General features: G+C 39.9%; 5 protein-coding genes across 8 annotated transcripts in view; 2 read left to right on the top strand and 3 right to left on the bottom strand.

Moving 5' to 3' along the window:
- LOC135715032 (uncharacterized) overlaps positions 1–5,838 on the bottom strand; it is a 36,989-nt gene extending 31,151 nt beyond the window's left edge. For all 3 annotated transcript variants that reach the window (XM_065238445.1, XM_065238442.1, XM_065238444.1), the window contains exons 1-3: positions 5,743–5,838; positions 4,226–5,373; positions 1,250–4,127 (exon numbers count right to left, since the gene is read on the bottom strand). In XM_065238445.1, coding sequence (XP_065094517.1) covers positions 1,304–4,127; positions 4,226–5,262 — 3,861 coding nt within the window. In that variant the 5' untranslated portion in view covers positions 5,263–5,373; positions 5,743–5,838 and the 3' untranslated portion in view covers positions 1,250–1,303. The remainder of the gene's footprint in view (positions 1–1,249; positions 4,128–4,225; positions 5,374–5,742) is intronic.
- A 2,903-nt stretch (positions 5,839–8,741) lies between these two features.
- LOC135715033 (uncharacterized) lies at positions 8,742–9,843 on the top strand. The gene is made up of 2 exons (XM_065238446.1): positions 8,742–8,990; positions 9,063–9,843. The coding sequence occupies exons 1-2, from the start codon at positions 8,832–8,834 to the stop codon at positions 9,834–9,836; spliced, it is 933 nt and encodes a 310-aa protein (XP_065094518.1). The 5' UTR covers positions 8,742–8,831; the 3' UTR covers positions 9,837–9,843.
- Positions 9,844–9,854: 11 nt separating this feature from the next.
- On the bottom strand, positions 9,855–10,594 carry LOC135715034 (uncharacterized). Its single transcript, XM_065238447.1, has 2 exons — positions 10,355–10,594; positions 9,855–10,284 (listed from the first exon to the last, which is right to left on the bottom strand). Exons 1-2 carry the CDS (start codon positions 10,549–10,551, stop codon positions 9,885–9,887), a joined length of 597 nt encoding a protein of 198 aa, XP_065094519.1. The 5' UTR covers positions 10,552–10,594; the 3' UTR covers positions 9,855–9,884.
- Positions 10,595–16,869: 6,275 nt separating this feature from the next.
- LOC135715029 (gamma-tubulin complex component 5-like) lies at positions 16,870–24,504 on the top strand. 2 transcript variants are annotated; one of them, XM_065238439.1, is made up of 5 exons: positions 16,870–16,885; positions 17,452–17,568; positions 17,634–19,370; positions 23,151–24,360; positions 24,423–24,504. In XM_065238439.1, exons 2-5 carry the CDS (start codon positions 17,488–17,490, stop codon positions 24,464–24,466), a joined length of 3,072 nt encoding a protein of 1,023 aa, XP_065094511.1. In that variant the 5' UTR covers positions 16,870–16,885; positions 17,452–17,487; the 3' UTR covers positions 24,467–24,504. The 2 variants fall into 2 exon arrangements, with proteins under 2 accessions (XP_065094511.1, XP_065094510.1); XM_065238438.1 differs by lacking the exon at positions 16,870–16,885 and having other exon boundaries at positions 17,391–17,568.
- A 19-nt stretch (positions 24,505–24,523) lies between these two features.
- LOC135715030 (DNA-directed RNA polymerase II subunit Rpb4) lies at positions 24,524–25,280 on the bottom strand. The gene is made up of 3 exons (XM_065238440.1): positions 25,165–25,280; positions 24,906–25,086; positions 24,524–24,842 (listed from the first exon to the last, which is right to left on the bottom strand). Exons 1-3 carry the CDS (start codon positions 25,226–25,228, stop codon positions 24,668–24,670), a joined length of 420 nt encoding a protein of 139 aa, XP_065094512.1. The 5' UTR covers positions 25,229–25,280; the 3' UTR covers positions 24,524–24,667.
- Between the last annotated feature and the right edge of the window lie 1,751 nt (positions 25,281–27,031).

The raw sequence follows: 27,031 nt of genomic DNA, 5'->3' as shown, positions 1-27,031 counted from the left end.
TTGTACTTAAAGATAGATCTTCAGCATATTTAGATTTGATAGTTTTGAACAACTTTCAAGAATATAACAACATTCTATATCGAAGCGTTTTGATGTAAGGGATCTTTCTCAAAATTTGTAATCTTTAAAATTCAATATCTCTTGAAAGAAACATATTATTTTTTTTCTCATAAAGAGATTCTTATGTAAAGAAGTCCGCTAAACACTTTAGCGTCATCAAAATGAGGGGCGTTTTGAGATATTTGCATTTAAAGTTTTAAAATTTAAAAAATACAGTTATAAATAGAGTTGGCAACACTGTAGAAAATATAAAGTCACACAATTTGATTGTACGTTTAAAACCGCTTCAAATGCAGTGCCCAATGTCGTTTGCATCTTTATTGGTTTCAAAGATTTGTAAAAATTAAAATTGGTGTTTATTAAATATCGGTCAAAAGTGTACCGTTCCCAGAAGGCACAAGACCGTCAAAATGCACCGCTTTGCTCGATTGGAACAGCTTTTTTTCAGTTTTGTGGTGACAGTCGTCCATACTTTAACTAGAGGGCTTTACAATCAAGGCATAATCTCATTCTGCGTTATGGCGTTCGGGGAAATGACATTCGGGGTAACGACATTTGGAGTAATGAAGCACAACCTGATTCAAATGTCAAAACCAGGATCTTTGGCAGACATATTAAGTGTGGATGACCACTTTGGACATACCTGGACATGATAAGGGTGCCCCTAAGGCCTAACCGTTTGACATAATGGTCAATTGATGTAACTGCCGCTTTTTGCCTGGATGGATACTTTTTTTTTTATAAATCATGCACTCGTTCGAAACATTGAGAAGATCGAAGCGTTGGATTTGTATAGTAGGAAATCGGCAAGCACCAAAAACTGGTCTTGGTTGTATGGGAGGATATGTAAAGAGGATCCCCGTTTAAATTTGGCATACAAGACAAAAAATGTTAGATCATTTCAATTTTTACCGCAGGTGACTAATATAATGACGCCGTCCCAAAAAAGATGAACATATTGCTTAAGCATAAATCAATCCCTTCATGGATGCCACATTTATCTGCGCTGCAGTCTTCAACGTCACAAATTCCCTTCAAGCTAGCACAAAACTAAATCTACCGAATCCCATTCTGAGATTATTTTCAAGTACATTTAAAAATCCAGAAAAACGGCTTTACTTTCGAGTGTAACAGAGATTCGGTCTGTACCTTAAATGAATAATTTAGTAAAATAGGTACTAGTACTCACCATTAGCCGCATCATCGTTCACGTTTTCCGCTTCTGAGATTCCAAGGCGTACAATCATGAGAAAGGATTACTGCGTCGTTTCAGCGAACCAAACTTCTTCTCCGCTTCCAGCAAGGTTCGGTCGTTCCGGACCACTTCGAATGGACCATGCCGTTGGGCGGTGGGGCCGGCTCGATGCTCCTCGATGGCATCATCCGAAGGAAAATCCTCAAAGCTCATGTTGCTGAAACCCATCTGCTTACAAGCTTTGGCTGATTTTGTGCTGTTCTCCTCGTAACGCTCTCCTCCAGCACTACCGTTGGATTTTTCTTTCTTACTAACCTTGGCGGACACTTTTTTGTAACCGCCCACATTAACCTTTACCTTTTGACTAAGCTTTACTGGAATTATTGATGTGTGATTTCCCGCGGACCCGGATCCGCTAAGCATCATAATGCTAGAATCGTCCTTACCCGTTGGCGTCTTGTGGTCCTTTAGGGAATTGTATTTCACTTTCTCCTTCTTGCTGAGGAACCCACCACCCTTAGAGGAACTCTTCACAACCGTGTCGCTACTATCGTCGTAATCGTCCGATTTCAACTTCCGAACATCGTCGTCGTCGTCGTAATCTGTTTGAAAGTTGACATAGTTGTTGTCCGGGGAGAAGCTGTTGATGACGCTTTGCGTTGGAATTTGACCAAAGTTGATGTAGGACGATCGGGCGATCATGGGGGGATTTGGATTTGGTTTCTGGAGGATGGGCGGCGGTGCCGGTTCCAACGGGATTACAATAGGTAAAGCTGCCATTGTGTTTGGAATGATGTGCGTCAGTGCGACGGATCCCGATTGGACGGTAACCGTTGGAATTGATGTGGCTTCCGAGACAGGTCGGGTAGCGGGTATGGGTGGAGATAACACAAGTGGAGGAAACGGTTCCAAACCGAACAGATCGGTTCGAGCGTTTGGAGATCTTTCACGAAACGGTACCGGTTCGGGGGCAGTAATCGGAACCGTAACTGGAGGTGGTGGTGGTGGTAAATCTATGGGTTCCAGTTGAGATCTAGCAGGCTTGATAGGTGTAGAAGTACAAAAATTGTCCACAGATGGTGGCGGTGGCGGTAGCGACGGTGCCGGTATGGTCGGACAGTTTTCCGGGATAGGATTAACATTGGGCATATATTTAATACTGGTTCGCTTGGGAACTGCCGGCTTCTTGAAGGGTGCCATAGCGAAAGGATCCAAATCAATTTCATCCTCCTCTGTCAACTTTTCCGATTCGTCAGGTAAAGATTCCGGAGTGAATGGATCCATAAGTACTTCCTCACCGCTGGTGTTGTTCTCGGGAGCGGATTCGTAATCCAATTCATCATCCAACAGCAGCGGTTTGTCACCCTGTATCATATCTTCTTCACCCGAGTCGTCCTCATCGATTACGCTATGTTTGGAATCATGTTCTCGTTTCTTGACCCGTACTCTTGTGACGATTCGACTGGAGTTATCTTCATTGGTGGTAACGCTTTCACACTCGGCGTGATAGGCACTTGATCCACAGGTCTTAATACTTTCGCTAATACAATCATCCACGCTACCATCACCAAAAGTCATCCTGTTGAGTTTTTTCGAAGGTTTACCCGGAACCGTTTTACCACTCTCTCCTTCATCTCCATCGGGAAAGTCATCGTTTGCCCGCAAATCACTCGCCGATCCGATAGAATCATCCGACTCTCCTTCCTTACCTCCTTGTTCTCCAACCGATTTCTTCGCATGCTGCTTATCTTTGGACCTACCGACCTTTGGCTGACCCTTCTTTGTTTCAACCTTACCGCGCAGTTTCTTCACAATCTGCACATTCTTAATCTGACCCTTATCAACCTTATGGTAGACCGCCTGTAGCTTCTCCGGTATATTATTCTCTACAAACTGCTTAAAGCTGTGCTTCTTGACACCTCCAGCCGAATCCGGATAAAACTCCGAATCACTGTCATCGGATGTCACGTCGTTCGAGTTCAGCTTTTCGTACTTGTTCCTGTCGTCCAACGGCAGCTTGATGAAATTTGGTGAGCCCTTTTCTCCACCACTGATCAAATCGTCCAGCTTAATTCCCAACAGCGCTGACTTGTCCACTCCTTCGTCAGCATTGTCGTTCCTTCCATTCTCTCCGCTCACCGCACCAGGAGTCGTCGAAATCAAACTCTCCTTACCTCCTCCTCCTCCTGTCGAATGCCGCCACAAGCCTCCACCTCCTGCCGCACCAGCAATCACTTCACTTAGCTTTGAAGTCAACTTTGAAGACCTACCGGTTTTATCCTTCAATCGCTTGGGTAGAGTGAACGGTGCCGAACCGAACGGATCCTCTTCCGGGACGATCTCCACGGTCGACGACGGCAGCACGCTGGTCGAACAGGCTTGCGTCAATGTTGGCAACGAAAAGCGCTGTTGGCGTTGAGGTTTTCTCAACCAGGAACGTTCGGACTTCATCTCTTCGGGTGAAGTCACGATCGACGTCTGGCTGCCACCTTCCAACCGCAGCTTATCGAATTCTGCACCAAAGAGATGATCTTCGATCAGCGTGGAACTGGGACTGAACGGTGATGCATCGCCAAACGGGTTCCAGGTTGAATTGGAAACGGGTGACACAAGGGATTTCTCACTATTGGAATTGCTCAAGACGTGATGATGTCGACGATGTTGTGATGATGAAGTCGATGACTTAGAGTGGTGATGTCCAGCAGGGAGCAAAGTTGTCGGACGGGGTCGGGTTGATGACGAAGACGAAGACGGTGGCTCCGGTTCGAACGGCGAAAGCAACGATGCCGGAGAAACGGCAGACGGTTTATCTTTCGGCACGGAGGATTCCACCGGTGGAATCAGTAGGTGTTTGGCATCTGATGGGAAACATCTGCGGGAAGGAAACAGAATACAAGCATTAGGTAAGTTGTACGTGCCGACTATATTATTTTTTCGTGAAATGTACAGAAACAAGAAAGAAACACTTACCTAAAACCCACTTCAGCGATATTTCTCTGTGTTTCTCCGACCGCTACTGACTGGTGTTGGAGATCCATGTTTAACCCGGCTGGACTCCTAGCGCTCTGTTGGGCACATGCCGTAGGAAAATTGTCACTAAAATTGGCAACAAATAAGGCAGCACTTGCCTTCTCCTGCCCGGTCAACTGCCTGACATCGGCTTCAGCTCCCGGAACAGGGGACACCACATTTTTCGGCGATGGATTCAGTGGAGGTGGTCCCAAGTTGAATCCACCGCCAGTACCAGAGTGCTGACCTTTCGGACGGGATCTCGGAGCAACGCTTGTGCTAACACTGAACGGTGCCGATGCTGCCAACCCCACGATTTGGTGATGCTTCCGTTCGTTATGATCTGAATTACTATAGTTGTTGTGGTGGTTGTTGCCCAATGACTGCGATTTTTGACGCTCCCGAGCTATTCGGAGTGGATTATCCTTTCCGGAAATTTTAAATGCAAACTCACAGACTTGGTAGATACTGGGACGCTTCTCGGGATCAGCTTCCAACAGAAAACGAATTAATTGACAAAGTTCCGGAGAATATCTGCACTTTTCTGGAATGTTATACTGACAGTGTAAGATAGCTTTGGAACTTTCTCCGAAGGGTAACGTTCCAAAGCAAAGGCGATACAGTAGACAGCCAAGCGCCCATATGTCGCCCTTGGTAGTAATGCTGTGACCCGAGTTGAGATCAATCATCTCCGGGGCCCGATAGGCTTGAGTGGTGTTCTTTTGGATTTCCTCTTCGACTGCTTTCTTTCCGTGAGCCACCGGGTTGAGAAACCGGGTAGTTGCTGTGCTCGACTCGGACAGGATGAACCGCCCCATATCGTTTTGTACCACATTTTCCACCTTTAGGTCTCGGTAGATGACGGGTGCCTGGCTGCAGTGCAGCTGGGCCAAGGATTCGCACACATCACAGAAAACTTTCAACACTTCATACTCGCTGAAACCCGCCTGTCCGCGACCCTTAATCACGGCAGAAAGTTGATTCTTATGCTGAGGCATGCTGTTTCAGTACTGATTCGCCTGAAACAGGCGTATCCATTGCTTTGTGGAAACGAACGTCGCACTCCCACACTTTCAGTTTGTCAGCACTGCGTTGCAAAGGTTGATATCCTGTAAAAACGAAAGTTTCAGCATATACCAAGATAATTAGGTATGCAGCAAAATTCATATTCTGATCAGCGGTTTGTTTACATTCTCTTACAGGATAATCAAGCGAAAAGGGCCATTAGTGCCAAGACACAATACAAACATGGGAATACCCCAGAGGTACTTTTTGCTGATGCATGAACATTTTTAACTGTGGCTGCAACTATTTCGCAGCAGCTGCAAGTAGAAATTTGCGTGTCTACGACCCCTGAGAATGCACAGCTGATGTTATGCTACGTCAGCGATCATCACCAGCGAAGGAAAATCGTAGTTTTCGTTGTTATTGCAGCCACTTGACTTATTGTTCTAGGTAAGACACTAATCGGTACTTACAGTTGCTTTAAATAAACGCTTTCACACCGGTTGGAAACACTTGCACAACATGAAATACAACGAAATATTCCGCGAGAGTTCCCCGATACTGCTGCAAATTCGATAATCGTATTTTTGTGAGTTTTCACCGCGACTGACAGCGAGAAGGAGAAAGTGACATTCAGTGTTTTGGTTTTCTTTCTGAGGCTTTGGTGTTGGAAAGTCGAATGGTCCTGACACCGCACAGTGTATTGAAAAATTGCGCGAAGACTGAAACCAAAAGTTCCAATCGAACCGTCAAACGCGGTTCCAATCGAGCAATGTAAATAAACACGAGCCCTTCACGAGGAAAAGCATGGGGAGCATTGAGATTGAGGTTGAAATTTAAGGGTTGAGATTTAAATTATCAAAATACGTTTGCGTATGAAAAGTATAAAACATCTCCCGTGTCAGGCTTATTACAATCTTTTACATCATCATAAATTTAATTATATGTTCCCTCGTTAAAATCCGCAACAATTTCAAAAACAGGAACTGCACCCGGAACTGCCACGTATTCATTTTTAAATCCACTTTCATCTAAACGACAAATTCAATTATCAATACGGTAAATTAATTAAGCTACGTAATCGATTTTTCCGTCACGCTTTGACCGAAAGAATTGAAACCGAGATTGAAACCACTTTTGTCTGATGACGCTGTCTTTGGAAAACCAGAAGAAACATACATTTTTTCACGCTTTATTCGGTGTATTTTTACCGAGATTTTTACAGAAAGATACTGCTCATATATAAAATTACCATAAACGAACGATAACCCAAATAATTGAACTATTCCACAAATGGTTTGCATGCGTCGTTAAGCAAAATAACATTTAAAATTTTGTTAGGGCGTGTATTTCAATTGAATTTTTCAAATAATTACCGAAATGTGTTTTCTAAAATACAAATATCTCCGACTGTAATAAAGTTATATCACAGACAAACAGACATAACACATTGAATATTTCTCACTGTAAAAAATCGTCGCTAAAACATTATCGCCATCTGTTGACTACACTGTGGTGGGTAGTACGCTGAACAGATGGCGGTGGTGTGTAAACGTCATACGCAAGGGAATTGACTGTGCGCGCCACAGGTGGCGGTACTACCAACTACGATACTTTTAAATTGACCGTTAAATGCTTGTTCGATGATCTACTTGCGAGAGTTATGTCTGTTTGTCTGTGGTTATATTATTTATTTTAACGCCAAATTAGAGATTATAAAATTTGCTTTCGATCGTTTGAACCCATTTTTCAGTGAGGTTAATGGTACAACTCGTGGTACAATCACTACAAACATTTTTATTTACACTGCTTAAAAATGCAAAATAATAAAAAAAAAAATAAACAAACTATTAATTAACAACAATACCACTAATCTCACTGACAATTGCTGTTCAGTTGATCGAAAGAAAATTTTCTTACTTTTACCTTGGCGTCAAAATAATTGATATCGTCTCATTAAAACCGGAGATATTTGTATTTTAGTTAACAAACTTTTTTAATGTGAAATTTATTTTTTTAGCTGTATCTCAAAAACAAGATCATTTTTTTCTTCTTTTTTGTAGACAAGTGTAATTACAAAAACAATTTTGTATTTCTAGTGCCTGCGCGCAAATGTGTTTTTAGTAGATCAATTGCTACACGGAACCGAATTTTGATCATTTAAATCAAAAATATAAATGTTCATTTTATAAACATATGAATAATTCAAAATAAATTAAGAACATGTTTGCAACAAAAATACTTGTGTTTGAATTAAAGTCAAAAGCATGTTTATTTCAACAATATAGCATTTGGGTAAACGATTTTTAGCGTGCCCTGCCTTTTTTTTCCTTCTTGTAAATATTGCCCCAGCTTTGCCAATCAACTGAAAGTGACCCGCAACAAAACCGATGTCATGGATCCGGAAACCCACCTAGGTAAGTGTCTTAACAAAGTTCCAGCTCAATAAAACCGGAAGAACTCCACAGTATCGACGTCACTCTGTCGTTTCTGATGCCGATCCCTGTATCATCCTCCTCCACAAGTGACGTCGGAAGAAAAACGAAAATCTGAAATGGATTTTGAATCTATTCCGGATCCTCCAGCCACCTCCCCCCTTCTCCAACACCGAGCGTAGAAAGAGGCCGATACGCTATATATCACAAAGTGTCACTGGTTTTACTGAACTGGAACCTCCGGACACTCACCTCGACGGGTCCCCACACCTCGGACCATGACACATCCACAGCCCACCTTTAATCACATCCGAAAAAGAGGAGGAGTTTAGATGCCCTGTCTGCAGATCCTTTTTTTGGTTTATCCTAGCAACATTCAAATGCTAATATAATTTAAAATTAAGTATGTTTCTTTCAAACATAAGAAGCATGTTTAAAATAAACATATTAATTTTTGTACGCATAGCTGTCAAACCAAACAAAAATATTCATGTTATGTTTAACACAAATATTTTTAAAATAAACGTAACAATATTTTTATTTTAAACATTAATATAACATGACTTCAAACATGGGATACGTTTGAAATAAACCTTGTTATTTTTTATGGCCAGAACAAACTGAGTTTACGTTTAAATTTACCTCAATTATTTTTGTTTTAACGATAAATTTTTCTGCGTGTAGAACCTGCACCTTAAAATTTGCGTTACAGTTTGTAACAAAATTTCAGCATCCCTGCATTCCCTTCCACGTTTCGTAATATTTTAACGGACCCTTATTTCATTGTTTTACCCGTTTTACCGTTATCGTTATTTTTTTTGAAGATTTTTTGAATTTAATGAGAAGAGAGCTCACTGTGAAGTCGATTGAACGATTTGTATTCCTTTCGAACATAAATCTAATACCGATTTCGGAAAAAAAAAATCAGAGCCAAAAAACAAGAAGCATGACAACTACTCGTACCACTCGTACCGCTCGTATCATGCTAATTCAAATTTCTCTGAATAAAATATTATTCTTTGTGGTTGTCTTTGCAGACGGCTAAGACCATAGTTTGGTCCATCTCGCCATAAATTATTCTTTAAGGCTTGTAATTTTGTCATAAATTAAATTAAGGACATTTAACAATGAATTCATTCAAATGTGTTTGTAACTGTGACTCGGAACCGCGTTTTATATTGAATGGATTGCACGACTCGACAGAGTCAACCCAACTGGACAAAGCCCTCGATCAACTGGTCGATTCGGCTTGGGGAGACGAAGATGAGGAAGCTGATGAAATACTTGTAAGTTTTATAGTCGTGATATGCATTTTCTGAGACATTTTTCTTGAATTGGAAAAATTGCATCAAATTTAGGCATGCTTCATAGGAAACCTCAAGAAAGGAAACTACACCCATTCGGAAAATGACTTCGAGGATGTCTTTAGCAGTAACAAAGGACTCAGTCCGAATGCGATCCTAACAAGTTTAACATACGATGGAGGATCCTGCCACTGTCGTCAAGTGTCTCACAGGATTTCTATTGCGCTAAACTGGGGTCTTGCCGAATTGCACTGCAGGAGCCAACCGAACGAGCTGCGTCTCTTGGAAGTTCTTGAATTGGTGGAGCCCTTTGCAGGAATGTCCGTTAACGAGAAAGGCTGGCAATCTTTTCTTCAGCAATTGTGGAAGTTCAGTATCGAGTCAGGTAAAAGGAAATTAACGGCTAAAATGGTATCGATCTACCCAGACGAGATTAATCGTTTACTGGAAAAGGTGTTGAGTTCTGATGTCATTGATGGTGAATCATTTCTGGATAATTCGGATTTCAATAGTATAATTTCCATTATAACTCTGCCGGAGGTGTTTAGACATGTAAGCTTATATTTAGCACAGAGAAACTCAGTCTGTTCAGTTCAGGTTCAAATCTTGCTAAATGCAATCCTGAAAGCATTGAAGTCAAGTTTACCAAAAAGTCGTTTGTTAGCTCTTTATTCCGATAAGCTAAGTTCAATCGCGGTAATACTGCATGAAACTATTAATCCAGATGATCCGTTAGTGGCGAATCTGCTTGACCGGGTCAAGGAGGAATGCTGTCTAGATTTCCTTATTCTTGTTACACACTTTCCAATTTTTTCACATATGAAATAACATTTCTTCGTTGCGTGATTTATTTTCCAAAGAAATCCCTATTTTCATTCAAAAATTATAAATCTCTCGTTCAATAAGTTGAATCCATGGTGCCAGTCGCTTATTGATTCGTTTCAGTCTTAAATTACAACCGATTAGTTCCCTGGCTTGCTCCACTCGTTCACATCCCTGAACATCCAGAATAGGTATGTAGTTGTTCGCCATTGATTGTTTTGCTTCTTGTATTCGATTGGCTGTATCTGCAACATTCATATTCTGGCGCTTTGCATCATCCTGCAAATCCAACAGGTAGCATATCAAATCTTTGGAACTGTTGAATGAAGAGTCACTTGGACCACGTAGCTGTACAGACCCATAGATTCGTACGCAACAGTTTCGAGGGACTTGGCCGAAGTAGTTGTCGAAGCACAACTGCAGACTCCAGCTGCTATCGGGTATTTGAAGTTCCCTAAAGTTGAATTGAGGGTTGTTGAGAAAAAGCAGGCGTTGGTCGTGGCAATTCTCTCTATGGTACTTACTGTGACAAACCGGGTACCATTAAAGATTCCAAGCAGTTGCTACGTTCTCGAAGATATCCGATTATGGCACATTTTCCGTAGTGTACTGATGTAGGATGACTTGCTAGGGTAACTTCTTCGACCAGAAGTGGCTCGTAGTGTTCACAGAATGATGGTATTTCTAGAACTGTTTGTTCTTGATGATCTGATGTTTCCATTTCTAGTTACAGAATGGTCTTAAATCTAAGCTCCGCCTCACGCTCTCTCGTAAATGTGACTTAAAGAGTACCTCAGCCCAGTGGCAGGCGCGTAGGCCAATGAGCTGGATTACCGAGGTGGAGCAGTCGGTTAAGTTGTGTGAGTAAAACCCCTGTATGATACATGCAATTAGTGACGTCACTACTTGCGTTTAGGTTGATTTTTTGGATTACTAAACAACCATATTTCACGATCTGCTTCACCTCTCTCGCGTAGGCAACATGTCATACAGTGACAGCGGGCCCAGCACAGCAAAATAAATTATTTGAAACCGGGACATGCTGCCTACTGTCAAACGCTGCTGTTAGTATCTGGGGGGGGGGGGACGGACGTACTGTCAAATCAGCCTACACGGTGTTTCGCGAAAACCCATTAATGGGTATAAAAATACCCATTTCCGCTAAAAGTGCCCCTCCTCATTTAATAGGTAAACTATGGTTTACTCATAAATGGGTAAATGGGTGGTCTGTCAATAAATGGGTGTTTTTTCACCCATTTTCTTATATTGTGTTTACCGTAAAATGGGTGAAAAAATACCCATTTTTACAAATGGAGGATGCAAGCGCTCGTTGATGTAAAAATGTTTTTAAAACATTGAAAATAAATGCAGGTGTTCCGCTCAAATTTTTCACGAAACATTATAATACAAATTATCCATTGTATTGACTTATCCGTAAGCCTCTCCAACGTTTTGGATTCTAATATTTTCCGGAGATCGTTGCTGCGGACAGTAACTGTTTGCATCGTGGTTTGCATTCCCAATGACGGAAATGAGACGATAAAATTTCGAAGTGTTTTTTCACCCATTATTGGGTAAAAAATATACCCATTATTCAACCGTGAACTGATTCTTTAAATGGGTATTTTTTCACCCATTTTATGATTTCAAAATTCCCCCATTTTTTGACAGCTGCATACATGGTTTGAAAATGGGTATTTTTTTACCCATTAATGGGTTTTCACGAAACACCGTGTACTGATCATCTTGTATGAAACTGGTTCCAAACGTAAACAAACGCTGTACACAGAAATTCAAAACAACCCAAAATTAAGTTCTTTTCACTCATCTCCCATGTTCCGTACGATAAGCCAAATTTGGGTAAACCGGCTCAAAGTAGTTTGCATTCAAGCACGGCAAAAAAAATTACCCATCGCTAAGTTATTTTCAATTTTTTCTACCCAAAATTAAGTTCAATTAACTCAAATTTGGGTATATCGCATATTGCTCAATTTTGACTTCTCGTACGGAACTAGACGGTTGAGTCGAATCTTTCGTTCTATTTTTGACAACAATAGCGAGAGGAAATGAAACGGGCAGAGGTCAAATAACTCAAATTTGAGTTTAAAAAACTCAAGCGGTGGGTAGTTTTGTTTTTCTGTGTAAGTTTCTTATGGCTTGTTTACGTTTGGAACCAGTTATGCGAGGTAGGCGACGATTGTTCGTATTTGACAGCCACCTCCCCCTCCTTGGTTAGTATAGGCCTTGTCACTGGCCTGGAGTACCTAAATAGTCTATGATGAGACTAGACCCTACCCCCCCCCCCCCCCCGCGACCTCCTCGCCTATATAGTGACTAAAGAGCCTGAATTTATAAAGAGACGACATGTCAAAATTGGAACAATCGATTGTCTGTCAAAGTCATAGGAAAAGTCATCCCGCATAAACGCGAACCATAAATTGACCTTACCTAAAATGGTTAAAAATTGTTTATAATCCCTGCTAAACTTTAACTGAAATGGTTATGGAACTTTACATGAACGTTTAATGATAAAGTTTCAACCTTATGTATTATGGTTTTTTGAAAATGGACCTTACACAGCAAAAAAAAATGTAATATCGATCAATGTAATTCAAGCTGATGTATGAAATAATGATGTAATAGCAAAAAGCAGATACAATATTACATCAATGGATGTAATTTTGTTCGCAAAATCGATGTACATCGTACAACGTTATATTACACAACCGATGGATTGACCTGGTTGCAGCAGTTTGGATGTAATATTCAACAACTTTTTTTTCTGTGTACAAATAATGGGTTGTTAAGAACCATTACCATTCCAAATTCTTGTTTTCTCCATACATTTTCAGAAAGAGAACTATATAAGAACGTTTTTACTTATGATTTGAGAACATTAATGGTAATGGTTATGGTAGTCAGTAAGGTCCATTAATGGTTTTGTATTATCGCTCAACTTTACGTGGAATATATCGTGAATTGGTAATCAGTAAATTACAGGCAACCAATTCGCGATATATTCCACATAAAGTTGATCGATGTTACAAAACCATTCGTGGACCTTACTGACTACCATAACCATTACCATTAAAGTTCTCAAACCATAAGTTAAAAGGTTCTAATATAGTTCTCTTTCCGAAAATGTATGGAGAAAACAAGAATTTGGAACGGTAATGGTTCTTAACAACCCATTATTTGTAAGGTCCAGTTCCAAAAAACCATAATACATAAGGTTGAAACTTTATCATTAAACGTTCATGTAAAGTTCCATAACCATTTCAGTTGAAGTTTAGCAGGGATTATAAACAATTTTTAACCATTTTAGGTAAGGTCAATTTATGGTTCACGTTTATGCGGGATTCCAATCGAGCAGAAGACCTGTCAAATGGATAAGATGTCGCCTCTTTATAAATTCAGACTCTTCAATAGTGACAAAGCTGTATCACCATTTATATACCCACCATGGACCCTACTAGAGTCGGTGTATAATGAGTCACGCCAAGAGTGAAGCCAAGTCTACCTATTGAACTGTCAAACTGGCTACCTATTGAGCAAAGTAAACAAACATTACGATGCTATGAAAGGTTTACGAAAGGTATTGCAATAAAATGTAAAATATAATCGAAATGATCATAAATACGCAGTGAGCATTAACTTGTCATGGGATACGTTTAGTAATGACCAGTAATGAGAATTTCTACTATTTTTTGTTAAGATAATTTGACAAAATAACTGATATAATGATTTACTACAGCCGCTATTTTTATTTATGGCTAGAAGACTTCGTCATTTGAAGTTGATGTAGAAGTCCTCTGTTGCCAAGTGAAAAGAAAGGGAATCTTTCGAAAACCGTGATGTGAGTTAGGTTAAACTGTTTTTCTCTTGGTGTGACTCATTATACACCGACTCTAGACCCTACATTCTAAATCTCAATCAAAAGTTGGCCCTGTTGGCGAAAATAAGAACTATCGATTGATGGTTTCAAAATTCCTTCAGGTGAGGTCGTATGAGAATACCGTGGACCCCCGCTAATCTGAATGACATTTTATTCATACTAACAGCACAAACGAAGTGACAGACGACTAACTGGCGAAGAAATCCATTTAAATAATGTGGTTCACTGTAATAGAATTTTTTTGGAAGCTTGTGCCATCATCCACCAGATGGGTTAGTTTTTTTGTTTTGATTTGAACAAAGTTGATTTTGTGTACAATGATTCTTTGACAGTGTGCAAAGAGTGCGTATCATTTTGTCATTTTTTTATGCATTTCAGTTTTGAGTATAGTGAAAGAGATAGAACCAAAACATTCTAGTACATTTGGTGAAAATGCTAGTTCAATCTGGTAGTAGTGTTGCCATGTGGTACAATCCAGTAGTAGTGGTGTTGCCATGTGGTACACTGAAAAATTGCAATAGCAGGTTAGTCACCAAAGTTTTCGAGCCGCTCCGTCTGTCACTTCGTTTGTGCTAACAGGGTTAATTTTTAATTTGATCTTCTAGTTACCCTATGAGCATAAGAAAATCGATTTTCTGGTAACCTTATTTGCTGTTTTGATTCTGCGTTCTGTTTCATAATGTTCCATTTCGCTTTACTCTGTTCCATGACCTAATTGACGTTTGAACCAGTTTTAGTTTGCACGGCGTGCAGTGTTCAGAGTAAAAACGGACAGATTGCCGGGGGTCCACGGTAATTCTAATAATATTTTTTTAATTATTCTTAAAATGCTTTAATAGAGAGCTGCACCGTCGCTTTAACCTCACATTTTTTGACATCTGGCAGTGGTTTGTTTACATGGACTAAGAAAAAATTTAAAAAAAGGTATTAAATGTTTTTTTTTTAGATTTTTTGAAGTGGAATATTTTTGAAAGGAACATAGTCGGATATCATATGTTTTAGTTCTTTATATTTAAAACCTAAAATCCACTTGAATTGCCTAAAAAGCATAGGTAAACAAACCACCACTGGATGTCAAACTGATGAATGCAGGTTCATCGCGTTCATTCGTGACGTCAGCGTGCAGCATCTTATGGTTGGTTGGTTGCTCAGCCTAGAAAATTAACAAAACAAACAGGTAAAACAATGATGAATCTAGCATGTGTGAGAAATCGGCGACTGACGTGTTATACCCCGTTCACACTACAACCTATATTACGTGATATAGCCTATCTTGATATCAGCATCCATACATCTAGTTTTCACTGGAAATAATATGTATGACGTTTGATATCAAGAAATTCTATATCAAGTAATATAGGCTGTAGTGTGAACGGGGTATTAGTTTATAAAAGCAATTCTAGACCAACAATCGAAATAGACGAACAACCAAACGTAAACAATGGCTTTAATCGCAAATTTCTGGAGAATCAAAATACACCCATGCAAATTAACAATACTATTCGATAAAGGAAGCTTGCTCTATCAGATGGTGGTGTTAGATTGCGTGGATGTGTTTTGATTCCCGAGAAATTTGCGATTAAAGCCATTGTTTACGTTTGGTTGTTTCGCCTATTTCAATTGTTGGTCTAGAATTACGCCCAAATCTCGAAGTTCTCCGAAGATAACGAATGGGTGAAAATGGTAATGACGTTTTGATATCTGTCAAATTGTATGAATTTTTTTTTTTTAGTATAGTATCAGATATTATCATCATTTTTGTAATTGCGGATCTTAAAACTAGGTGTCGCATGATCAGTAACCGTTTTGGCTTTGCTTTGATTCGCCAATTAATCATTTTTTGTTGTTTTTGACATCATCCACATCCAGAGGGCCATTCACTTTCGAATGTATGGGAATGGTAGGAAACCATTTGGAAATGCTTGAAAATTTTCAGTTTTTATTCATTATCGTCTTTATGGGCAGTTTTAGATGCACAAAAATTGCACGAGTACATTACTATGGGGATAAGGTAAACGCTCGTTTATTTGTTTCCTTCTGTGAAAGCATGTTTAGTCACAAATCGTGGATTTTCTGATATTCTCCATACTGCAAAAATGATTTTCCTACCACTGAAGGGGTGACATCTCTCGGATCTTCAGTATAGCTACTACTCAAATCATATAATTAATTGGCGTCTTGCAGTGAAACTTTTCCAAGCTTTCGCCACCTACATTTCGAAGTGAGAACTACTAGAAGGAGGATAGTTTCCAAATTCTCCAAGTAAAACAGACGATTTTTGGGGCAATTCGGCACATAAAGAAAAACTAATAATTTCCGGTGGAAAGTTTTGCTTGAATCGTGTAAGAAAACGTGTTTGCAAACTAAATGTTATTATTTCGGTATGGATCGGAGATGTTTCCATGGAAAATTATGCATAACAAGTTTGCACCCAGAGGTAGAGGTTACCTACTGCGCAGAAAATGGTGAATATGTCGAGGAATATGTGCGATTTCCACTAGGATGAAAGTGGAAATTAAGTGAATTTACTTAGGAAAGATTGTATCATGCTGGTGATAATAGAGAAATGGTTGTATAGGACGCCAATATTCAAAATGTTCATTTTATCCTTTTTTAGGAAAACATTAATACTCACAATTTTCGACAGAAAACGCAACGGAACTTGATATACTCAATACGCACCATACTATAAAATGATGCTCGATGGTTTTTAAAGTGATAACAAGAAAACAAATCATGTTTATTTTGAGTAATTGAGCAATTTACTTCTGTTTACATCTTATGTACGATGCAGCATTGATGGAGCTGTGAAATGAAATGAATATATCTTATGAAAGTTCATCTGGAAAAGTCAAAGATGCTCATCAGTCTGATCGTGAAAACATTTTCTCCTTCAATTCGAATGTTATATTGGAAGGATTTTACGCAGGCTTGATGAAAATTATGATTTAATGCTAATTTTCACGAATTTTATATGCAGTCTGTCAACATTATCATCATCATGCAGTGGCGACATCTGCGACGAGCTTTTACGGTAATCTCTCAATCATCATTAAACATATTTTTGTTTACCTTTTTGCGCGCCAATCATCGATGTATTTGCGTCGTCAGTCGAACGTACAACTTAATCGCAAAGTTTGCATTTGACCCCCTCATGATGGTGTATATTAACATCGACTCTGGTGTAATCAGTGTAGTTTCGACCAAAAATGTGAAACCCGTGAATATTATAGTCGCTATATTCATAGTCTTGCGGATAGAATTTCGATTTACCAAAAAGCGGAACCAATTAAATATATTGTAGACCAACAATTGAAGAGGTACTATCAAATTTTAAAAACAAAACGTTGATTATTCTTTCCTCGTTAATCGAACGCAAATTACCAGCATCATCGGATAGGGGATACTTTACCCAATCCAAAGATGGTATTAATTTGCGTAGGCGAGTCTTGAGTCACGAGAAAAAGAGTTCCGAAGTTTTGTTGGCAAATAGCTGATATGCTCTTTTCTGTTCTTGGTCGTGATTTGCTCGATTGGTTCCGCTATTTGACAGCTCAATTGGTTCCCGTTCTATCCGCCAGACTATGAATATAGCGACTATAGTGAATATGGGTTTCGCACACCAGCTGTCAAAATAGAAAACCGTTCAAAATATCGACATTCTATTCTATCATCACAAACACAATCCAATCTACAATAATTATTTTGCTGTTCATTCCATTCCAGTTTTTGTGTGTGATTTATTTGTGAAAAACAACTAGTATGTCGCAAGATCTTGAACGGCGCGAAGCTATCGTTCAAACCTGCATATCTGACCTGATAACAACGCTCACTGGATTCGATGTAAGAGAACAAAACAACTACCTACTACCTCTGAATCTCAAAATAAGTTTTTTTTTAAACTCTAGGAAACGGAAGAAAACTTCACCCTCTGCTATCAGTTTGCGCAGGCCACCATCCGGAATCACCGGTTCCTATCGGTAAACAGCCACGAGATTCGTCGTAAAGCCGATGGACTGATGGAAAACTTGCGGATATCAAATCTGGACCGGTTTGCCGAACGGTTCCGCCAGTTGTACGAAGGTTTCATTGCGGAACCGGTTTGTGCAGACCATTATGTGCATGATATTCAATGGTCAGTGCTGTTGTTTCTGATGACGGTGGCCCACAATCCAATTGGAGCGTTGCGGGAGAGGATAAGGAGAGGCTCACCGGTGACAATGATAGAAGCGAAACCGTTTGAATCTGTGCCTATACCGGATAACGAGAAGGAGGAGTTGCTGGAAGACCTCAAAGCCGATAATATTGCCTTTGAAGATGGAAACGAGCATGATGGTTCCGATCTTAGCGAGTGGTCAGATTCGGAGGAGGACGAAGAGGAGAATAAGATAGTTGAGGTAGAGGAAAGTAGGAAGGAGGTTGTCGTTTATAGGAAAGTGGAATCTCCGCAGCGAGACTTGGGATATGAAAGTTTCGATGGATCTTTGTCGGAGCAATGGCTCAAGAAGCACATTCAGACGTGTTGGTGGAAAGATCCGAAGGCCAAAGCGGAAGTCAACAGCTCTCACGAAGGGGCATCGTTTTGCGACTACTGGAATCAGACTATTCTGAAAGCCTCGTACAGTTTCATTAAACCGGATCCAGTTTCAACCGTTTCGGAATACTGTCTAATTCGGGAGATTTTTTGGATGTTTACGAATCCAACCAATTGCAAGTTCTTCCGCATTGACGACGATCAAATCTGGATCAATCCCAGTGTATCGCTGTCTAGTGCTACCGAACGTGGTTTGCATACCTTCCTGATGAATTTCACCCAAAATATGACGATCGTCTACCGTCTCCGTAACTTTTGTCGTCGAGTTTCGGAAGCGACGAGCAATCCCATTCCTGCTCCGTATAGCTTCGAGTGCTACGCATCCGGTATTCGCGACTTCCTGGATCACTTGGAAGCTACAATTGTCGGGTTGGAAAAGGAAGCCGTCGCCCAAGAACCCGATCGAATCTACACCATCATAACGCTGTTCCACGATCTGGAACCGGAATTCCAACTGTTGGCGAATCTTAACGATATCCATCGCTTCTCGGTGCTCGATTGGACCAAATTCCCCGCGCACATCGCCGTTGCGCATCTTTTGTCGGGACTCTTCAGGAGCGTTAAGCTGAGTGGTAGTCTGGAAAAGACAAACCTTGCTTTTGCATTGCTCCTATCGACTCTCAAGGGCTACATGAATATTATCGACACTTGGTGGACCGAAGGCAGGTTGGACGACTGGCGGGAAGAGTTCGTAGTGGAGAGAACCTACGCATTGGAAGGCGGTAGTATGACCGGTTATCGGGCTCGGTTGTTTTCCAAGTGCAAGAAACGGTCGTTCTACGTTAGTTCGGTCATTTCGGAGGTAATTGAAAATGATGCCATCATAAAGTTGCTGATGCATCATTCACTTGAGGCGGGCTATACGTTGAACATTTTGAACGATCTGGATAGGATCAGTGATCTGAGGAGTGGGAGTGATTCGGAGGAACCGATGGTGTATGTGGGATTCTTGGAAGCGATTGTGGACGTGCTGGAGGGTTTCAGGACGACAGATGGCGAAGTCGTCGCAACGGATCAGGACGGCGAGAGACAAGCCCAGAAAATGATGAAGGTGAGTGAACTGACCGTAATTATGTCTGTTTGGATTCGTAGGATTCGTGGTCGTGCGGTTAGCTGCATCATCCGTCGTTCTGGCGTGTTGTGTGTGTGTGTGTGTGTGTGTGTGTGTGTGTGTGTGTGTGTGTGTGTGTGTGTGTGTGTGTGTGTGTGTGTGTGTGTGTGTGTGTGTGTGTGTATGTATGTATGTATGTATGTGTGTGTGTGTGTGTGTGTGTGTGTGTGTGTGTGTGTGTGTGTGTGTGTGTGTGTGTGTGTGTGTGTGTGTGTGTGTGTGTGTGTCTGTGTCTGTCTGTGTGTGTGTGTGTGTGTGTGTGTGTGTGTGTGTGTGTGTGTGTGTGTGTGTGTGTGTGTGTGTGTGTGTGTGTGTATGTGTGTGTGTGTGTGTGTGTGTGTGTATGTGTGTGTGCGTGTGTGTGTGTGTGTGTGAGAGAGAGAGAGTGTCACGGAATGAGGGTTCGTCAATTAGAGACGATCTCCTACATCTGTATTTCTTTCTTCTTAATTCGTTTTTCCGTCGATCTTGTTTTCCGTGCTGAGCACCAATGCAACCGACGCCAGGGAGGCAGTTCCCACACCTGGACCCTACCTCATGAACCATGGACCAACGGCTTTGTTATGTTATGCCTTATAAGCAGTCCCGCAACTTTTGTTCAGACTTTTGGAGCAGTTTGAAGATCTATAAATCGAGAACCCTTAAGATGTTTCGATAGTTTTAGAGAAGTACAGAGACCTTCAGATAATTTATGAAAATTTATTTCTCAATTATTAAGAACTGGGAAACGTGATTTTGGGTGAAATAAGCGGCAATTGATTGGCAAGATGTGACTGGCACTCATAAAATAAATCACATAAAACCAGTGGAAAATATCCATGTGGATCTCCCATAACACATGTGATCCCATAATTCAAAATTGTTCCACTAAATCACATGTGTCCAATGAAAGCTATATGATTACTCACATGGAATGTATGATGTTATGTGATATTTAAATAAAAAATCATTAATTTTGCTAAGGCTGAATTTATCCACCTATGGTGAGATTTGACCCTTTTTACGTATTTTATTCCTGGTTAAATTGCTCAATTCTGCATTCAGGGAAGAAAAGGAAAATTATGTCTGATATGTGGGTTTGCGTCTGATTTTTCATGTGCTGGCTCATAGCAGATTTTGACCAGAGAGCACACTCGAAACATGCCTTGGTGTGACCAATACGACTTCCGGTGCTCGATTTCGCCACAAATGGTCATATGGTTGTGATTTATTTTACGTCAGATTCAGGCCAATTTCCATGTGCATGTTTGGCCGATGTGGTTGATCCCTGATACAGGGCTGGTAGCAGGTCACTATTTTGAAGCCAGTCACTAAAAAGTCACTTTTTACTCCAAAAAGTCACTAAAGTAACTTTTTCACTACTAAAATAGAGCGAAATTTAAAAATATCAACAAAATGTTTAAATTTAGTACTTGACACTAAGAAAGTCTACAGTAGTTTTAAACAAAAATATATATATCTGTTAAAACATTGAAAATTTTAACCAGGGACCAGTGAACCGCAAAACTTTAGAACACCAGGAAAACGTTTAGGAAATGCTTTCAATTTATATTAAAAATTGGGGAAAATATACCTCCCTTTCCCAGAAAATAAATTGTAAACCTTGGAAACTTTCCAAAGGTATTTGTCTGTGATAGATTTTCAAAAGTTTTTAAAAAAATCCAAAGTAAATTTTAAGAGAATTTTAAAGGATTCTACGGATTACATCAGAGATGAATACCAAAGTACAGACTACGAAAGTCTCATGTAAAATTAAGTGCTCTGAGGACCGATTTCTTCATCTCCGCTTAAATCTTAAGCCAGGTTTATCTATATAGTTAAATTTGGCTTAACACATACGACCGTCGCTTTTGATTATTGTTTAAATTATTAGAGACGCAAAATTCAGCTCCAAAACAATTTTGGAAATAATTCCAATATAATTGAGAGTGCATTTTAACGAGAGTTCAGAGAAGAATTCCATGATGATTGGATGAGGATTCTAGGTCCAATTCTAATAAGGATTCAACATTAGTTCTGAAATTTTACTTAAAGGAGCTCTGATGAAAATTCCATGAAAATCCCGTGAACTCCAAAGATGGTCTCTGTGGATATAGTTCTAAAAGAATTCTGGGGTGATTTCTGAAGATACTTCCAAGATAATTCTAAAGAGTTCAAAATAAATTCCCAGAAGAATTCCAATGGAATCGAATTTTGAGGGTTCGATCGCAAAAGAATTCTGAGAAGAGTTCCAAAGATATTCTGTGATGGATTTTTGGTTTTGAGAATTATGAGGAAATACTATGGGAGTTCTAAGGAGAATTCCAATTAAATGCAAGGGAGAAGTCCAAGATTATTGTCTAAGCAGAAATTAATGAAATTTCTGAGGTTAATTGCATTGAAGTTCTAAGGAGGATTCAAATAAATTTATAATGGATTTATAGAAGAAAAAATCGAAAATAATCTAATTTAACTAATGATGTGTCATAACTTCATGCGTGAATTTAACGATTTACATGGTTGGAGATGCTTAACGTCAAATATCATACTCAAAGAGGAGATTTTATACGATAGATGAGCAGATTAAATTTGAGAGTTGATAGTTCCGTTATAGCATGGCAGTGTGAAAATTGTAAAAAATTGAACAATTTTGAGGAAGGTACGAATCGGGTAGTTGTTTACGTCAGATGGAGACTTGAGTGTGAAACAATCGATAGAACTGTTTCCGCACATCGAAGGTACATGAACAAATCGGCAATCATCCCTTTTGCGAGTGGTGGCAGGGAAAACACCCCTCACCATCCATCATTAACGGATGAGCTCCATGACATAAAAAGTTTATTTCAATATCAAACCGTGTTTGAATTTCTAATTTACCATATAAATGGTTACTTATTTAGTATTTACAAGTCACTATTTGGTCACTATTTCCATAATTTTAGTCACTAAACTCACTACTATTATACCGCATCAGCACTACCAGCCTTGCTGATACTAAAAATAATCGCCAAAAATGTTAATAATAAATTCGCATGTAGTTTGATGTGGGTCTGTAAACTCAAAATTACCGTCACAGATCTTATTCTTTAGTTCTCATGTGGTTGATGGGTTTTGGCCCTTGAAAGGAACTGAAAACTACCCAAGGTGCGTCAGGAACATGCCAGGATAGGGCAGCACGTTCATAAACTACGTGGACAGTTTTTGAAAGATTTCAGACCCCCGCCCTCCGCGTGGACAATCTTTCAAACATTTTTTTTTAATTTCTATAGACCATAGACATTCACCAAACCTAAGGTGTCTACGTACGTGGTTTACGAACAGCCCCTAACTTGGTGTACCTCGCAGCTCATAACTGACAATAGTCGCTAATGCGTTTGATAATTATTATGCGATTGTTTACTTAAAATGTTTCGTTATCTGTTTTTATTAGTAGAATGTCCTGGTTCTGCGAGTTTCTTTATTTACTTATTGTTCATCAAAGGCCAATTTCTTCAACTAAGGAGAATACACAAATGGTCGTTGTCATGAATTTGGCTCCGGCTGAAAATCTTGTTAATAGAAAGAAGAAATAGGATTTGCTTTGTAAAATCAGCTATGATAGTGGCCATTTATGGATTATATCAATCTTGTCCTCAAGCCAGGTTTAACCATAAGGGTAAACCTGGTTTATGATTATAATATCAATAACCGGCAGTGGAACTTGTTGGATATTCATTGGCATTTTTTAACGCTTCCTTACAGGAAACTGCTACAACCTCAAAGCTGCAGAATCTTCGAAATCAAATCAAAGAAATCTGCGACGATGAACTGCTGATGCTGGCATTGGACAGTTCGTTGCAACTTGCATGCACCGACGACGAAGACGAAGAAACCAACCTTCCGGCGGTACCCTCAAGCAACTGCCTCACCAACGCTTATTCACTGTACCGTCGTCTGAATTCAATTTCCGGTCAATTAACGCTCCCACTAGAACACGTACTGTTCAGTGCCATAAAGAATCTCATGGAAACGAAACGCCAAGCTGCGAACCACTTCGTTACCACAATTTACAAGGAGGAGTTCCTGGTTCTGAACCACTTGAAGAACATCCGGAAGGTGCTGCTCTTGGAAGCGAGCGATCTTATGTATTACTTCTATAGTGACCTGTACCGGCGAATCGAAGCAGGTGAGAATTGGGCCAACCCCTATCTGCTGACCATCCAGTTGAACGACATCCTGGCATCCAGATTTACCGATATGACGTCCCTCTTCACGATCGAAATCGTATCGGAGTACAAATGCGAAACGACCACCGTGTTGGATGCGATCAATAAGCTGCGGATTTTGTACAACCCGAGCGACGATCTGAGCAACATGATCAACGAAGAAACGATGAGCAGTTACAATTGTGTGTTCCGATTTCTGCTGAAGGTGAAATGGGCTTTGCATACGTTGGAATCGTTGCGATTTCCCGAGTGTTACAAAAAGCGACCACCATACGAGGAACCCTGTGTACTGGATTTAAATCTGAAACGATTAGCGATGTTGAAGTTCTGGATGATCTTCACTGTCCAAAGCATCCATTCGCATTTGATGACGCATGTACTGCAATCGCTGGGAATGCAACTCGACGAGCGACTGGAAGCTGCCGATAATCTAAACGATATGATTGCCGTCCACCAATCGTACATTAGCACAATCTACGAGCATTGCTTTCAGACAGAGGAAAGCAAAGTGTTCCGGGAAGGCGTCATCCGACTGCTGAATCTGGTTCATATTGTGCGTGACGAGTGGAGCAATAATGTCCTCTATGCGGAAATGGACGCTCGAGGGGATATCGATGACAATAGCATGATAGGGGACTTCATCAGCAATGCCCAAGTCGGTATGCTGGAGAAAACGTACTGCAAATGTCACCACCAGTTGGCGGAGCAACTCAATAGAGACGTTTACACGAAACACAAAGTACACCGTAAGTAGTATCCATTAGATAACCAATTGAGATGCAATTATTGATAATTATTTGCTTTCCAGTCACGGCGTTGGAAGACGCACTGAGCTCCAATGTTCCTTATTAAACTAAGTGGAATTGCTCGGCTTTCTCAAACAGAACAACCACAACCTAATCGATAGTGTTGTCACCAAGTTTACTGTTTCCGGATTCGGTAAGCACAGTTGATTATGATTAATACTCTTCCCTTAAATGCAAATACCTATACCCACGGGTCGTTTGTTTAGTGCGTGGAAAAAATGAGAACATCCCAGCTTCTCCATCCAGCTTAGTACTGCAAACTACGCTTCGTGCCAATATCGTCAAGAATTTGCCTCAGCTCTTCGTCTTCGAAGCGTCCCTCCAGCGAAGGAATGAGTGCTTTTGCCTCTTCCGGAGCTTCCGGGCAAAGGTTCCCCAATGCTGCAAGTTCGAATTTGTGAAGTTTCTTCGACATTAGTAAACTAAAAGCGCAACAAAAAACTCATTACCAAAGTCATCTAGAGATGGAGTGTGAAGGAACATACCTTCGAACGCTGGCAATCGTCTCTTTGTTTTTAAATTTCCGGAACATACCGGTGTAGTTGTAGGTTTTGAGGAACACCTCTGAAAATTCCTGCTCTTCCTCGGAGGATTCGTTTTGATTCTTGCGGTGCTCCAGCAGCATGTGAACTTCACTGATCAGCAAGGTTTCGGCATTTTCAAATTCTAGGTAAATATAGCGAGAAACATCGAGTTTTTTGGTGAACCGGAACACACATCTTGCTCATCAATCGAAATTCTTACCTTTGGGAAACTGCAAATCAGCGGCGTCCTCCTCCACAAGATCAACTGGATTGTAACCGGCCATAGCTATATGTTACTCACTATTCACCGGGCTACAAACTAAATGTTTATCTGGTATACCTGGCAAATTAAGAAAATGCGATTTCCGGATGCGGAATGCTGATGCGACCGAAAATGAGCGGACTCAAAATATTGAGTTGAGATTGACGTTTCTCACTGCTTCTTGTTTTTTTTTTCGCTGTTGCATTTTGATTGCAGCAGTGCGAACATTCAGCCATGTATACACACTCGAAATAATCTACACTCAAAAATAATACTGATTGAGGATAGATAAAACTTAAATCTTTATTGTATTTAGCTGTGTTTATGTTCGTATTTGACAGCCACGTCCCCCCTTGGATCCAAGAGAGGTTTTTCATTGGAACTGACAGCTAGAAATCAAGAGTGTGTGAGTGATCTGGTGTTAATGGTGCTGAATGTTAACATAAACAAAGCAGAAATTAATATGAGAGTGAAAGTTCTACTGTGATCTGTCAAAAGTTCTTGGTAAACAAAAAAGTCAGCTGATCGCAACTGGTTCGTGGACAGCCTTATAAAATTGTTATGGTTATTTTGCTTAACGACGTGTTCGGGGTATAATCCAAACCATTTGTGGAATAGTTATATTATTTGGGTTATCGTTCGTTTGTGGTATTTTTTATTAGGGTAGCTTCCCGTAAATAAAATCAAATAAAAATACAATGATTTTCATTGTCATTGTAACCACCAACAATCAATTTGTGCTGATTAAAGGCTGAATAAGCAATTTTTTAGCTGAAGAAGCGAATATTTTTGTCTGAATAATCTATTATTTTGAATTCAATGTTTGTTGGGCATGATATTTACTGTCAAAACATTGAACCTTTTTGTCCATTACCATAAAATAATAACGAAATTCATGGTTCACAGCAATGAAAATCATGGTATTTGAGAAATTTACAGTAAAAAAGGGGGGGTTGTTAAGCATCTTAACAATAAAAAAGTGATTTTTCTCAAACAAATTTGATCTCACCATACTAATTTTCATTATTTGAGCATTGTATCGTTAAAAATCGAAATTTATGTTTTCTCCCGTAGCAATAAATTTTAATATTTTCTAAATTCAACAGTAAAAACCAACCGGTGGAATGTAACGATTTTAAATTGGCTCACTACTTGACTATTGGTCCCAAGCAAATCGATTAACGTACACTAATCCAGTCGAAATGTTCGAAATCGAAAGTTTGACAGATAAAATGAGGGGCTCGTGGATTTTCCTATGTTTCGAGGGGTGCATCGATTAGCTTGGGACCGAAGATAGTACCAGAGCTGAGCCAAAAAGTTGAGCACGTTTCTTCAGGACCTTCTGGTCTTATAGTTACCTCTATGGTAAAAACCATTGTAATTTCGTTGTTTTAGAATAATATTTTTAAACACGCAACAAGCACATACTTTGCTCAATCATTATGCTAGTTGATGATTTTGTCTCTTGTATTACTTTTTAGTGTAAAATAAAATCTAAAGCCTGATTACTTTTTAAGCCAACCGATGTATAATCAACGTTTATACCTGAAATGTATCAAATTTAATCATTCTTGGAATAATATTATTTTGAGTGCATTCTTGTTTAAATTCTGGTACTACACTAGGTTTGTTTTGATTCGCTATGAAAGTTTGACAGATACAATGAGGGGCTCGTGGATTTTCCTATGTAATTTGCAATTACCTCAAAACCCCTAAAGAACCCAATTTCATTATATGATCGGTAAAGTTGAAAACCGAAATAACCCACTAGTGACAATTTTACGAGCAATTGATCATTTTGTCAAGCTTCTGCATTCATGTTCCA

The sequence above is a fragment of the Ochlerotatus camptorhynchus genome, unplaced genomic scaffold, assembly GCF_037179485.1.
Source record: "Ochlerotatus camptorhynchus isolate MF236.1 unplaced genomic scaffold, CSIRO-AGI_Acam_v1.1 ptg000787l, whole genome shotgun sequence".
In the NCBI taxonomy this organism is placed as follows: domain Eukaryota; kingdom Metazoa; phylum Arthropoda; class Insecta; order Diptera; family Culicidae; genus Ochlerotatus; species Ochlerotatus camptorhynchus.
This window is presented reverse-complemented; position numbering and strand designations above follow the sequence as displayed.

Excerpts from the sequence above, each read along its gene's own strand:
- LOC135715030 (XM_065238440.1), bottom strand. The coding sequence starts at position 25,228 with ATGGCCGGTTACAATCCAGTTGATCTTGTGGAGGAGGACGCCGCTGAT. Across the intron at positions 25,087-25,164 it reads TGATTTGCAGTTTCCCAAAG|AATTTGAAAATGCCGAAACC; the intron begins GTAAGAATTTCG and ends ATATTTACCTAG. Across the intron at positions 24,843-24,905 it reads ACGATTGCCAGCGTTCGAAG|TTTACTAATGTCGAAGAAAC; the intron begins GTATGTTCCTTC and ends TTGCGCTTTTAG.
- LOC135715029 (XM_065238439.1), top strand. The coding sequence starts at position 17,488 with ATGTCGCAAGATCTTGAACGGCGCGAAGCTATCGTTCAAACCTGCATA. Across the intron at positions 17,569-17,633 it reads CAACGCTCACTGGATTCGAT|GAAACGGAAGAAAACTTCAC; the intron begins GTAAGAGAACAA and ends TTTAAACTCTAG. Across the intron at positions 19,371-23,150 it reads AAGCCCAGAAAATGATGAAG|GAAACTGCTACAACCTCAAA; the intron begins GTGAGTGAACTG and ends GCTTCCTTACAG.
- LOC135715033 (XM_065238446.1), top strand. The coding sequence starts at position 8,832 with ATGAATTCATTCAAATGTGTTTGTAACTGTGACTCGGAACCGCGTTTT. Across the intron at positions 8,991-9,062 it reads AGGAAGCTGATGAAATACTT|GCATGCTTCATAGGAAACCT; the intron begins GTAAGTTTTATA and ends CATCAAATTTAG.
- LOC135715034 (XM_065238447.1), bottom strand. The coding sequence starts at position 10,551 with ATGGAAACATCAGATCATCAAGAACAAACAGTTCTAGAAATACCATCA. Across the intron at positions 10,285-10,354 it reads ATGGTACCCGGTTTGTCACA|GGAACTTCAAATACCCGATA; the intron begins GTAAGTACCATA and ends ATTCAACTTTAG.